This window comes from Sinohyriopsis cumingii, chromosome 11, assembly GCF_028554795.1.
Source record: "Sinohyriopsis cumingii isolate HCF-2022 chromosome 11, ASM2855479v2, whole genome shotgun sequence".
NCBI classification, from domain to species: Eukaryota; Metazoa; Mollusca; class Bivalvia; order Unionida; family Unionidae; genus Sinohyriopsis; species Sinohyriopsis cumingii.
The window spans coordinates 28,928,279-28,942,452 of NC_142971.1; the positions used below are offsets into that span (position 1 = coordinate 28,928,279).

The 14,174-nt window shown below is 34.7% G+C and overlaps 1 protein-coding gene across 1 annotated transcript in view; it reads right to left on the reverse strand.

Annotated features, from left to right (window-relative positions):
• LOC149787827 (cytoskeleton-associated protein 5-like) overlaps positions 1 to 14,174 on the reverse strand; it is a 279,152-nt gene that overhangs the window by 221,782 nt on the left and 43,196 nt on the right. The window contains exons 9-13 of the mRNA XM_089974049.1: positions 13,710 to 13,823; positions 10,781 to 10,885; positions 1,867 to 1,956; positions 1,282 to 1,446; positions 630 to 758 (exon numbers count right to left, since the gene is read on the reverse strand). Coding sequence (XP_089830175.1) covers positions 630 to 758; positions 1,282 to 1,446; positions 1,867 to 1,956; positions 10,781 to 10,885; positions 13,710 to 13,823 — 603 coding nt within the window. The remainder of the gene's footprint in view (positions 1 to 629; positions 759 to 1,281; positions 1,447 to 1,866; positions 1,957 to 10,780; positions 10,886 to 13,709; positions 13,824 to 14,174) is intronic.

Here is a 14,174-nt window from a genome sequence, read left to right on the forward strand (position 1 = left end):
AAACAATCCCATCTTTCAAAATGCCTTTCATACAATTTTTCATAAGCCACAATTATCCATTCAGCATGAATTGGCTAGATGATGATCAAGTAAAATGTTGTTCATCACCAATACACCCCTTTCCATCATGGTTCTTTGTGACCTGTACAGCATTCAGTTGTGGTCTTATCGTTACCGTCTGGCACTTTAGAAAGGAGTGATTCCATTATCTTTCAGTTTGGTTAGCATCTTCACACTTTGATGGGCTCTTAACATACAAGTGGTATTTTTTGTTCTAACCAATGTAGTGACAGCAGTTTTGTTGCTGGCATTGGTTTGCTCTTTTGTAGTCTGTATTTTCAGGATTTTATAGTCATTAACACATTATTAAATACCAAATTATATGCAAACTTTATTAGGCAAATCCATGAATTTAAGTACATATGAAAATGTTTTTTTTAAAATAAAATACGAAGCCATGAAAATTGAGACCCCATGAAAATAAACGAAACCACAGTAATCAAAAAGACTTAATTCTTAGTTAGGAATACAAGTGACACAAGTACAATGAAACATAAAATAAACATAGCAAAAGACCATTTTTGCATAGTAGGCCTTTCAGTAAGTAGTATGATTGTTTTAAATTTTACCCTCTGCATTTTAATTTGTTCCACATCTGTCAAGAATGGGGTTATATTTTTTTCTGTCACAACTTTCATAGCGACTCCTAAAGCCTCAAAACATGCCTCACGAACCTCAGGGGCAGTGTCATTGCAACCCTGAAATAAAAACATTTTACACTGTGTTCTTTGAATCATGTAAAAATTAACATCACATTGCTCTAGTACTGATCGTAAAAACACAAATCAGCTGAGCATTTCAAAATTTCACTCATCTTTTGAAAGACGTTTTCCCCCATCTGTTAGTACTCATATGTGCACTAAAATTACAGATATGTGGAGAATTGTTAAAATATATTTCCCACTGAGCTTCACCTTGTAATCCTCCTTTGAAATAAACAGATGCTCTTCACAATGACCTATAATAGATGAAATTACTGACAAAATGTAAATATTCTGTCATCACTTTCACTTACAAAAATAATTTTGTTCCTAATTTGCTCTCATTAAAACAGCAGAAACTGTATGCATGTTAAAATGATTTGATTATATAAATTTTTTAATTATTCAAACCAACCTACACCCTGTCTTAATAAAATGTAAATCACATGAAAACATTGGTGTGAAATATATATATAAATGTTTTTCCCAAAAGCGGTACAATTACAATATTGTCTCTGACCTTGGTTAGAGCAGCACAGAATGTTTTTAGTATTTTCTTTGGCAAGGTAGCCGTCGTACAGCGTGCAAAACACCTGGATAAGAAGAGTGCTGCCTCTGTCTTGATACTGGGATTCTTGTTGTCAAGACTGGCAAGGCAATCCTCAGTTATCATTTCAAGATTGGCCTGAAATAGTTTATTACATGCAAATTACTATATAGTACATTTACAATTCTGAATGGCATACTGTCTAAAAATATGACTTGTTATTAAATCATTATTAAATTTTATGTTATGAAGCCTATCCTTGCAAAATTTCAGAGCTGAAACTTAAAACGATTTAACGTCATTGGGAGTTGTAAATGTAACTTGTACTTAAGCTGTCAATTCCTGGCCTGACAAATCATTCACATGTCTGCCACGAAAATTAGCTACTTTGTGATACACCCAACAAAGAAATACCTCCTTTTTCGATTTGCAAAGAGTGTATATTGTCAGAAAGGTCCCAGTGGGGCTGGTTTTAATGCTTGTCTCAAATTTTGCCTTCAGATAAATATGGTGAGCCATAGAAGAAATAAATTATACAGCCAATGGCTTTATACTTACACTGACATACACAGCATCTAATGACTCTCTGAGTGCTGTTACTACCATTGCTTTTTTCTCTTTGAATTTCTCCAACAACACTGAAAAGCACTGAAATATGAATGAAACAATCCAGTTTGAAATAATGTAAATGCAGCATATACAGCATATACAATTTAAAAATACAAACACAAGGCTCAGGAAAACTACTCATCCTTTCATACTGAGTAGATAAAAAATGGACTCTGCAGAGAGAATCTATACTGCTTACATGTCCGTGGCTAGAGTAGATACAGATACATACCTTGAGAGTAAATCTGTATTTTCTACGTTTAACAAGTACCAAAGTTCAGTACAGATTAACATCTAATGGCATAAATTATCTATTGCCTGTTTTTTGTTGTCAGTTTAGAGCTGAAAGAAAAATAATCCAGGAATCCAACTTCATTTTATACAGAAATACCTGATGCAAACTTGATTATAAAATAGGCCTAAGTAATCCACTGTAGTCAAATCTCCATTTCTAGACAGCTACTCAAGGATACCTATCTGGTGGAACACTGCTGATTGGCAAAAAGAACTGATAGGTTATTACATCATGACTCCAATTATATTACAATCAGCTTTAATCTGAACAGTATGTACTAGACTACATGCATTTTTTGTGAAAGTTGATAGAACCAGTGGTTACACTGCAAGAGCTTCTTTTGAATGCAAGTCAGCACCATCTTCTTGTGAAAAGTAATTACATTTTTACAAAAATATATATTCACAAGTTTGGTTTGGCATGACAATATATCAATAATTTGCAGCCTTGAAAGACTGGTTACCTATGGCAAACACAACACTGTCTTGCCAGATACAAAATCATGAAACTTTGACATTCTCTGGCTCTTAACGTTTCATATTTCTCACTGAGAAAGAGGCATAAGAGCTCCTTGGAATGGAAATTTTACGTATAGATTACTATAAAGTGTAATTGTAAATGCAAACAGCATTAGTAAAATCCAAGTATGCATGATGCATCAACTTCTTATTATATGAACCTCATCCCCTAATATATATTTATCTATGTATCTGACAGGTTTTAGACCAGCTATAATCACACCGAATGAAGTATTTTCATGATTTTGACCAAGTTTAATATAAAGCATGAATCAGGTGGATCTTTAGTAACAGCATATGTAGTCACACATAACATATTTTGCTACTATACACTACTAAACCATCCAACAGTAATGATTTGGTCTGGGGACTGGCTTATTGAACTAATGAAGAACTAGTGAAGAAATGTACTTTATTTAGTTAAATGATGACAGACACAAGTAAATTTGCAACTCACTTGTTCCTGGGACAAGTGCTTGGAAAATTGTCCCAAGCCCTGAAATAGTTTGTATCTGTCCAAAACATACAGTACCAAATTCAAAATATGTTCAAGTGCACCTACCACATCCAGTAACATCTTACTCTTTTCTATGTTGACTGGCAATGAGGCCTGGACCCACAATAAGACCAACTGGAAACAAAATTTCCAGGAGTAAAATTGTAAAATTGGGAATTCTGTATGTTTTTTTTAAAGCTACTTTCCACTGGGCTTAGAGGCTATGCTTGGCCCTTGAGGATTCCTCCCCTCCGAAAACCAGATAGTTAATTATAATTTTCAGAAGGTCATGGCATGCATGTCAAGGCCAGATGCAAAGCACTTCCAAAGAAAAAGTGATCTTAAAAGGTCGAGAGAATGTCTTGCAGAATGAATGATCTCAGATCCACAATGATTAATCCCAGGTATAAACAATTCTATCAAGGGGTTTAGGAAATATAGGCAAAAGTGATGAAACTTTAACCAAACAATAAATAAAAAATTTGATTGCAACCTCAACCCCAAGATAAATGGGGCAAGTGAGTGTCTGGCAGAATTGACTCACTACAAGTATCAAGAAAATCTTAGCGAAAGAAAAAGCTTTAACCAAAACTGGAATGAAAATTTTCTATGACTGGAATCCCAATGAAAAAGCTACAATGATCTAACCAAATATGATAAGAATCTATAAAGTGCTTTAGGAAGTATACGTGAATGAAAAACTTTAGCTACAACAATAAGAAACTGATGACAATGACGAAAACATAGCTAGAGGCAGAAAAGTGATTAATATGCCTTACTTCTCATTCTTGTTGTTTTGTCAAAAATTAATTTTTCAAGCACAAGCATTGGTGGAGCATCATGCCTTAATTTTGCATTGTTTTTCAGAAGGCAATACAAGATATTAACATTGTAAATATTCATAAATGACCATGTCAGCCATTACAGGAAGTGATGATATTTTCCTCAGAAATGTACAAAAGATTCTGTAATCTAACATTCTAATTAAATAGGTAGATACTATAAGGTCTTTTTGGCCCAAAATTTCACAAATTTTCAAAAATATTTGTAATCTTATAATAACATGGCAAAAAATGTATCAACATTTGAAAAACTTAAAATTACAATTGATTATTAAAAATTATTTTATATGACAACATAGGCACGTGCTCAAGACATCACACTTTGCTTTGAAATGCCATTTTGTGTTAAAATTGGACCTATTTTCACAAAATTAAGGTTGTCTACATTTGGCAATCAAATTCATATTTTTATAGAATATCAAGGTATGCGTGAATAACATTCAGTGTGTGGACCATTTGAAAAATAATGAAATTTTAAGTGCATAAGCATTCATTGGAACCTTGCATCTCTAGAACAGTCATAGATTAACTACTTCTTAACTGATGCTTCTGCTACAATTAATGTATAAAATAAGTTAGACATATAACAACATGACTATACGTCCACTATAACATGTATCCATATGGTATAGTGAAGCACTAAAATAAAGATTTAGTTACATGTTCATCAAAAACCACAAATTTCACCATATTTCGCAATCTTCAAAAGGCCTCACAAACTACCAGTGCAACTGAGAAAATGTTTAATTTTCCCAGAAAATTCTTTCATAAAACCATCTAAAACACACAAATATCAGATGTATTCTCCTTTGTGCTCCTCCTTAATGAAAATACAAATAAGACAAACCATGCTTTTAGCTCACACCTTATGTCCTTTGCCATATGGGCCATACGATTCAGGTACAAAGTAAACTGACTTAGTGGATACATCCCATACAGTAGTCACCTGTTCATAATGAAGACTTTCTGGAATACCGAATAAAAATCCAGCTATAAATGTTCTTTAATCAGACATGTCCAACAATGGCATTGTTCTTAAGTCAACAAAGTTGCTTAAAACAGATATTGTGACCTAACGTGTGTGCAGCTCATCTGAAGCACTATTAAATGTATACAGATTCATTAAGCCAAACTTGTTCTGATAATTAATGATTTAGTGCACTTCGGTTCTTGTCAAGTAGCACTACATGGCCCATCTTTCTGCTTTTCTCTTAGTGAACTCTTTCCTTTATAAAGGAAGATTTTAGGTTATAAATAAGAGTGGTTAATACAAACAGAGAGTTTACATTTAAAATTTACCCAAAGCATGTGCAGACAATATTAACAAGTTTTAGAATCAAATAATGTGAGATTGAGCTGTTTTTAAATGAAGTGTGTGTCATTTTATTTACAAAATTATCTGTTGCTGACCAGGGATGTGGATGTTATTGGATTAACATTTACCATACAATTCTTGTTTAATTTTAAGCTTATTGTGCATTTCACTGCTTATTTACACTGCTCCTGGAGTCTGACATTTTTCATGATGGATTTTTCTTATTTATAAGGATAAAAGTACAGAACATCTCTTTTCAGAGGGAAACCACTCATCCTGTGATTTATGCAAACTCAGAGCCATAAACTGTATGAACTGTAATCATATTGAGTATACCTTGTATATAAGATTGCATATCTAACAAGGAAAACGGTCATGCCCCTTGACTGTCCTTTTATATAAGAATGCATATCTAACAAGGAAAACAATCATGCCCCTTGATGGTCCTTGTATATAAAAATGCATATCTAACAAGGAAAACGGTCATGCCCCTTGACTGTCCTTATATATAAAAATGTATATCGAACAAGGAAATTGGTCATGCCCCTTGACTGTCCTTGTATATAAGAATGCATATCTAACAAGGAAAACAGTCATGCCCCTTGATTGTCCTTGTATATAAGAGTGCATATCTAACAAGGAAAACAGTCATGCCCCCTGATAGTCCTTGTATATAAGAATGCATATCTAACACGGAAAATGGTCATGCCCCTTGACTGTCCTTGTATATTAGAACGCATATCTAACAAGGAAAATGGTCATGCCCCTTAACTGTCCTTGTATGTAAGAATGCATATCTAACAAGGAAAATGGTCATGCCCCTTGACTGTCCTTTTATATAAGAATGCATATCTAACAAGGAAAACAGTCATGCCCCTTGACTCTCCTTGTATATAAAAATGCATATCTAACAAGGAAAATGGTCATGCCCCTTGACTGTCCTTGTATATAAGAATGCATATCTAACAATGAAAACAGTCGTGCCCCTTGACTGTTCTTGTATATAAGAATCAATGCATATCTAACAAGGAAAACGGTCATGCCCCTTGACTGTCCTTGTATATAAGAATGCATACCTAACAAGGAAAACAGTCATGCCCTTTGACTGTTCTTGTATATAAGAATGCATATCTAACAACGAAAACAGTCATGCCCTTTGACTGTTCTTGTATATGAAAATGCATATCTAACAAGGAAAATGGTCATGCCCCTTGACTGTCCTTGTATATAAGAATGCATATCTAACAAGGAAAACAGTCATGCCTTTTGACTGTCCCGATATATAAAAATGCACATCTAACACGGAAAACAGTCACGCCCCTTGACTGTTCTTGTATATAAAAATGCATATCTAACAAGAAAAATGGTCATGCCCCTTGACTGTCCTTGTATATAAGAATGTATATCTAACAAGGAAAACAGTCATGCCCCTTGACTGTCCTTGTATATAAAAATGCATATCTAACAAGGAAAACAGTCATGCCCTTTGACTGTCCTTGTATATAAGAATGTATATCTAACAAGGAAAACAGTCATGCCCCTTAACTGTCCTTGTATATAAGAATGCATATCTAACAAGGAAAACAGTCATGCCCTTTGACTGTCCTTGTATATAAGAATGCATATCTAACAAGGAAAACAGTCATGCCCCTTAACTGTCCTTGTATATAAGAATGCATATCTAACAAGGAAAACAGTCATGCCCCTTGACTGTCCTTGTGTATAAAAATGCATATCTAACAAGGAAAACAGTCATGCCCTTTGACTGTCCTTGTATATAAGAATGCATATCTAACAAGGAAAACAGTCATGCCCCTTAACTGTCCTTGTATATAAGAATGCATATCTAAGGAAAACGGTCATGCCCCTTGACTGTCCTTGTATATAAAAATGCATATCTAACAAGAAAAACACTCATGCCCCTTGACTGTCCTTGTATATAAAAATGCATATCTAACAAGGAAAATGGTCATGCCCCTTGACTGTCCTTGTGTATAAAACGCATATCTAACAAGGAAAAAGGTCATGCCCCTTAACTGTCCTCGTATACAAGAATGCATATCTAACAAGGAAAATGGTCATGCCCCTTGACTGTCTTTGTATATAAAAATGCATACCTAACAAGGAAAATGGTCATGCCCCTTGACTGTCCTTGTGTATAAAAATGCATATCTAACAAGGAAAACAGTTGTGCCCCTTGACTGTCCTTGTATATAAGAATGCATATCTAACAAGGAAAACACTCATGCCCCTTGACTGTCCTTGTATATAAGAATGCATATCTAACAAGGAAAACACTCATGCCCCTTGACTGTCCTTGTATATAAAAATGCATATCTAACAAGGAAAACACTCATGCCCCTTGACTGTCCTTGTATATAAGAATGCATATCTAACAAGGAAAACACTCATGCCCCTTGACTGTCCTTGTATGTAAGAATGCATAGCTAACAAGGAAAACACTCATGCCCCTTGACTGTCCTTGTATGCAAGAATGCATATCTAACAAGGAAAACAATCATGCCCCTTGACTGTCCTTGTATATAAGAATGCATATCTAACAAGGAAAACACTCATGCCCCTTGACTGTCCTTGTATATAAGAATGCATATCTAACAAGGAAAACACTCATGCCCCTTGACTGTCCTTGTATGTAAGAATGCATATCTAACAAGGAAAACAATCATGCCCCTTGACTGTCCTTGTATATAAGAATGCATATCTAACAAGGAACATGGTCATGCCCCTTGACTGTCCTTGTGTATAAAAATGCATATCTAACAAGGAAAACAGTTGTGCCCCTTGACTGTCCTTGCATATAAGAATGCATACCTAACAAGGAAAACGGTCATGCCCCTTGACTCTCCTTGTATATAAGAATGCATATCTAACAAGGAAAACACTCATGCCCCTTGACTGTCCTTGTATATAAGAATGCATATCTAACAAGGAAAACAGTCATGCCCCTCAACTGTCCTTTATATACAGCATCGTTTTTTGTTTTTTGTACTATTCTAGGAAATGTCAATTACAAATCATTGTGATTTTTAACTGCAGGAATTAGCATCTGGTCAAGTGCAAGAAAAAGAATCAATTACACATACAGTAAATGTTACTTTTCTATTGCTAATGAATAGTCTGAGGAATTCCATTGTGTCTCCATTTTTGGAAATCCTGGGCTTCCATAGTTGGCAAATAGGAAGTCAGGCCTGAACATCCCATTATCACAATTACCTGAAACTTATTAAATTTTAGTCATCTTTATGTGAATATTGGTTTAACATTATGTGAGTATTAGATTCTCCACATGTTATCTTGTATGTATACAATACACAATGAATGCTAAAACTTATTTGGGAATGATTTTTGAGGGTGTTTCACGAGCAAAACGTCACAGGAATAAGATGCTTTTCTTCAAGGTAGGTAGGTTTACTTTCTAGAATGGCTAAATTTCACATGTCTAGGGTGTACATATGCACACATCTATATGGGTGGGTTTTCTGCAATTTAAGTACTCAGCAGATAAACCAAAGAAAGATGGTTGAAATCATTTGTTTCACTTCCGAATCAATATTTGCCTTAGCAACACTTTTATTTTATTATCTGAGATAGGCACTACCAAGAAGACTAAGATGTGTAAAAAATAAACAGGTATGTATATAGGAAGTAGTGTTTAAAAGCACCTCAATACAAGTAGCTATATGATGCCAACTTAGTTTTAAAAATATAAAAATTAAGAAATGCACTAAAACTTTTGGGAGAGAAACCTTTCAAAATAAATGTGAACATGAAATTCAACAGGATAATATGTAAAAGTTAAACATGCTACAATTCTGTAAAGGTAAATTTAATGAAAGTTCCATCCTCAGCAGATGATCTTTCAGTCTCCCTGACTTTCCTAAACATATCAGTTATCTTTTCTTTTGACATGATTCACTACTGGTGTACTTCGCATATTTCCCAAATGGCTGGTAATGGATCTTTTGACTTCTTCTCTCAAGGAGACAATGTGACAGTTTCTGAAATACAACAGCATATCTCGATCATAAAGGTATATATTTTCCAACAATACTCTCATCAGTAACAAAAGTCCCATGAGGGGACTGATTTTGAAATGGCTGGAAAAGAATTTCCAGGAATTAAAGCTAAGACAATTTTTCTTTTTAACTGTTGAGCATTGAAATTATCTTTGATATTCTTCAAAGATTTTCAAATCAGTTGCTGTTGTGAACATACTAGGTGTCAGCTTGGAACCATTTTCATTGAGAACAATCAGATTGGCACTAAATATCTTTAGTGTTTGCTAGACATCATTATAAGTCTTTTGGTGAAAGCACAATGCCAATATGATCCAAAAGATGCAACAATAACATTTTCAAGATGGACATTGCTGTAGTCATATTATTAGCCAGATTGACATCATTTTCAAATATGACCAATAATACAATGTAAGAAGTCTTTCAGTGACAACCACATGCTGATATGACCATTCATTCAGGAGAAATAGTGATAAAAAGATTTTCAAGTTGGATACTGTGGCTGGCAACTGAATGTCTAAAGAGCAGCATTAGGACCGAGTAGACATCACATGAAATTGTTTAGAAAAACCTCCATGTTGATACAATCATCCATTGAGAAGGAGTAACATTAACAAGCCTTTCCAGATAATGATTCTTGCAGCCATAATGACCATCAGATCAGCACCATTTTCATGTAAGGCCAACCAAACATCACATGAACTATTCTGCTTACAATTCCATTTCAATGTGTCTTTCTCTTCAGGAGTAGTAGTGATAACAAGATGGTTAAACTAGACATCAGATTGACCTCTATTATCTTTCAGGACCAACCAGACATTATTTTAGGGAAAAACCCATATGACCATCCATTCAGGAGGTGTGGCAATGACAAGATTTTTAAGATCATCCGATCAACTCCACTGTCACTTAGGAACAAGTGTCTTTTAGTGAAAACTCCATGTCATATGACCATTCACACATCAACATTAGCAATAACAAGGTTTTCAAAATTGACAATGTGGCAGCCATATTGTATTTCTGAGTGGCACCATTTTCATTTTGGACCATGGGATGAATCTGTGTTTGAAGTTTCATGACAATCCTCCAAGCAGTTTAGGAGTAAAGACAACAGACTTGTACTAAGGGATGAATGGACAACAAACGATAGACAACAGACCATCCCATCAAGCCCTTCTGGTATATTACAAGCAGAGCTAAACAAAATACAACACATCATGGGAATTACAGGTACCTTGTATAATCGTTCCCTAATGGGAATGGTTTAAAATGTTGCATTACACTTGGGTGTTTTTGCAAGAAACCCATGATTCCATGGTCTAACAGAATCTCCATAAATAAGAATTGAAAGTTTACTTACTTGTGCTGCATACTGCTTAAATTCCTTTCTCAAGCCATTGGCGAGTCCAGCTAAAATCTTTCCACCAAGGGCCACCAACATGACATTGGTGTCTTTACCTATAACCTAAAATTAAAAGACATGCAAATAATCTCTAGCTAAAGCAAATTTATAGAAATTTGTAGATTTGTAAAGAAAGAGCGACTCTGCAAGGAAGTGCGTTAGTTTCTCAGGATAAAGAGTAAACATGCAATAATTCCTTATATAATATAGATATGCATCCCAGTACATTGGCTAAATTTAGTTCTCTAATTATTAATTAACTTATTTCTTTTGATGTTTAGATTTTCTTTTCATCTAGGATTTTCTTGCTGATTTCAACTTGATTAGACATTATTTTAAAAAACCCACAACAATTCTTGTCTTTGGGGTATTAATGGTGTAAAATATACCCCATGAGAAATAAATTATGTTTCTCCAATCACATGGCATTAGGATAACCTTCTCTGCTATCTCCAAATCCAGCCCTCCCTGACAGACGAAAAAAACATTCTTTCTGTCTATATCTTATATCAGTGGTTCTTAACCAATGGGTAACAAGCCATAACTAGGTAGCACTGCTGTTTAGAGTGTGTTGTCAAAATCAACCCTAATAAATTGAAATTTCCTACCCAAGTGTTCTTTTTAGTATTCACTGGGTTGTGATGCTAACATCACAAACCTAATCTTGCTTGCTATCCAAAAAGGTAAGGAACCACTGTCTTATATAAACAATGGAAATCAACTCTCCTTCCTACCCACTCGGTGGCTACTGCTATACCCATATGTACCAGTTTTTACCTGAGTGAAACCTTAAAGGATGGTTGCATTCCAGAAGTAGGTATTATCTGTAATGTGATCAGGTAAGAAACAATATACTAAAAAATTTGCTTTCTCCATCAACATTAGCTGATCACATTAAACTAAGAGAATAGGTAAGACAATTTTTTTATACACATGCACGGGAGATCCCTGTAGGATTCTGCACTTGATTATTGTCTCACCATCAAGTTTCCCAGGCCAATCCAACAAGAGAAGCAAATTCATGCTGCTTCTAAGGTTGTGCTTTCATCAATGGGGATTGGTTACTGTCTATGCAGCTTCCACTAACACAACATGATTCAGGTCTCTCTATTAGCAAAGTTACCTCCTACAAATGGAAGCTAGAGAAGGCAGACTAGGTTTGCACATCAGCTGACTCTGTTATGTCCTAAACTGCTACATTACATCCAAGGACTGGCTCAAGGAAATCACTTGTATTTTGTGAGCTGCAGCTATGCTTCTCTCAACAGAATTATGTAGGAGAGGGTGCAAATTATTGTTGGTTGACTGTTCTCAGGAAGGAAAGAAGATTGTGTCATTAGACAGACATAACCATTAGAACAACATTGCGCAAGACAGTCTTGTGAATCAAAAGCCAATGTTGTTAAATTCAACCATCCATACAGGATTTAAAAAAAAAAAAATTTTCATTAATTTCTATTCCTAAACAGGATGTAAATATTATTTGTTGATTTTTTAAAAATATTTTGTGAAATTTTTACACTTTTTTTAAACTTTACTCATGGTGTTTTGCACACTGCCCATTGATTGTTCAGCCATTTAGTAATTGTTGTTTTAGTGTGTTACGTGTTTAGGCTTGAATAAACAATAACACAGAAAGAGTTAAAACAACAAGCTTTTTAAAATTTAACAAATAATTTATTTCCCTGGAAAAATTCTGTAAAAATGAATAAAGGAGAAGAACTTACAGTTTCAAGAATCAAATCCAAAAGTAATCTAAGAATAATCCACGAATTAAATTGCAAAGTCCTAGTAATAAATGTTCTAATAATTTCAAGTTTGAACCCTGATGAAAAATCCAAGATGGATGACGATGACGTATGCTGTAGTCAGTACTGTGTTCATCTACAGTTCCTTGTAGAAATAGAAATAATGGCACTCCGGTGTTGGAAATCCAAATTAAATTTGTAAGCAATGTCTTTCCAAAATTTCTGTGTGAGCACTCCTCAAAATATTTAAAGAGAAAAAAAAATTAATCCTTTTGAAATCCAACTGATCTGAAGAAAATTATAACTCAAAATCTGACTACAACAAAATAACTTGACATCAGTGTAAAAAGCCCAAAACTGAGAAATCTCTCCATATGCATCTCTATTAAAACTTACCTGATCATGTTTATGTCACGTACACCAAAAATGACCCCGACAACAACCAATCATTTTAATTACAATTACAATGATTAATCTGTCTGTCTCACCAGATCTATAGCTTCATATCTCTATATTTACGGAGATGTTAATGACAGATTTGTCCATCCTAACATGCCAATGACTACACAGAACTGCAATTACAGTGATCTTATTGATAGATCTGTCTGTCCCATCTGACGAAAGTCAAACCAAACACATTATGATGAAGATTTTATTGATAGATCTGTCCATTCAGCCATGCCATAGTATGATTGGTATTGGCACCAGCTGGATCATCTTTTGATTAGCTGATAACCTTTCTGGCTTTACTCTTTGCATACCAGCCTCCAGTACAGAATCGTCTGGCAGAATAAGATTCTCCTTTATTCACTACTTAAGCACAGGGTATTGGCCATAAATTATATAGAGACAATGGCACTGATTCATCATTGCCAAAGGCAACAGTTTATCCCTGGAATGGAAGCAGACCATCAACAGTCTGGTACAAGACACAGTCCACTGCTTATCTGATTGAACTTCCAGCCTTAGATTTAAAAAAATTATAAAGTGGGAAAAAAAAGGATTCATGACACATCAAATCGGGTTCAGAACAAATTGCCAGTAAGGCTGGATTTGGGAGGCTTAGATCCATAACATTAATGTAATCAGGGAATGTATTTGAGAGAGAAACATACCTTAATGCAACAAGTTGCCATTACCTTCAACAAAACTTTTATGACTGGTTGGAAGTCACCTGGCTCTATACGTGGATTTTCTGTAAGCTTCTGAAGAGCTTCTAATGCCTCTTTCCTCTCCTGCCATTTTTTGGCTTCCTGTGAAAAGAAATGATAACAATGATGTATTTTTAGATAAGTCAAATATTAAATACATGAAGAAATCTCAACCATAACCTCAAGTGTTACATACCAACATGCCCACATTTATGGTCACTTCTGGAACATCTGCCCATTCAAAAATCTGTTCAACTAAGCATGGTGAAAATCATAGAGAGAAACAAGAGTACCATGAATGGCATATTATTACCTCATGCTTAACAGTCCTCATTGTAGTCACCTGTGAAGCATTATTAGTAACAGTAATGCAGTCTTGAACTAAACCTATTGTGCAGAAAGCATTATTTTCTAATCAAATTTCTAAAACTGTTACCTGCAGCCTTTAGGTTT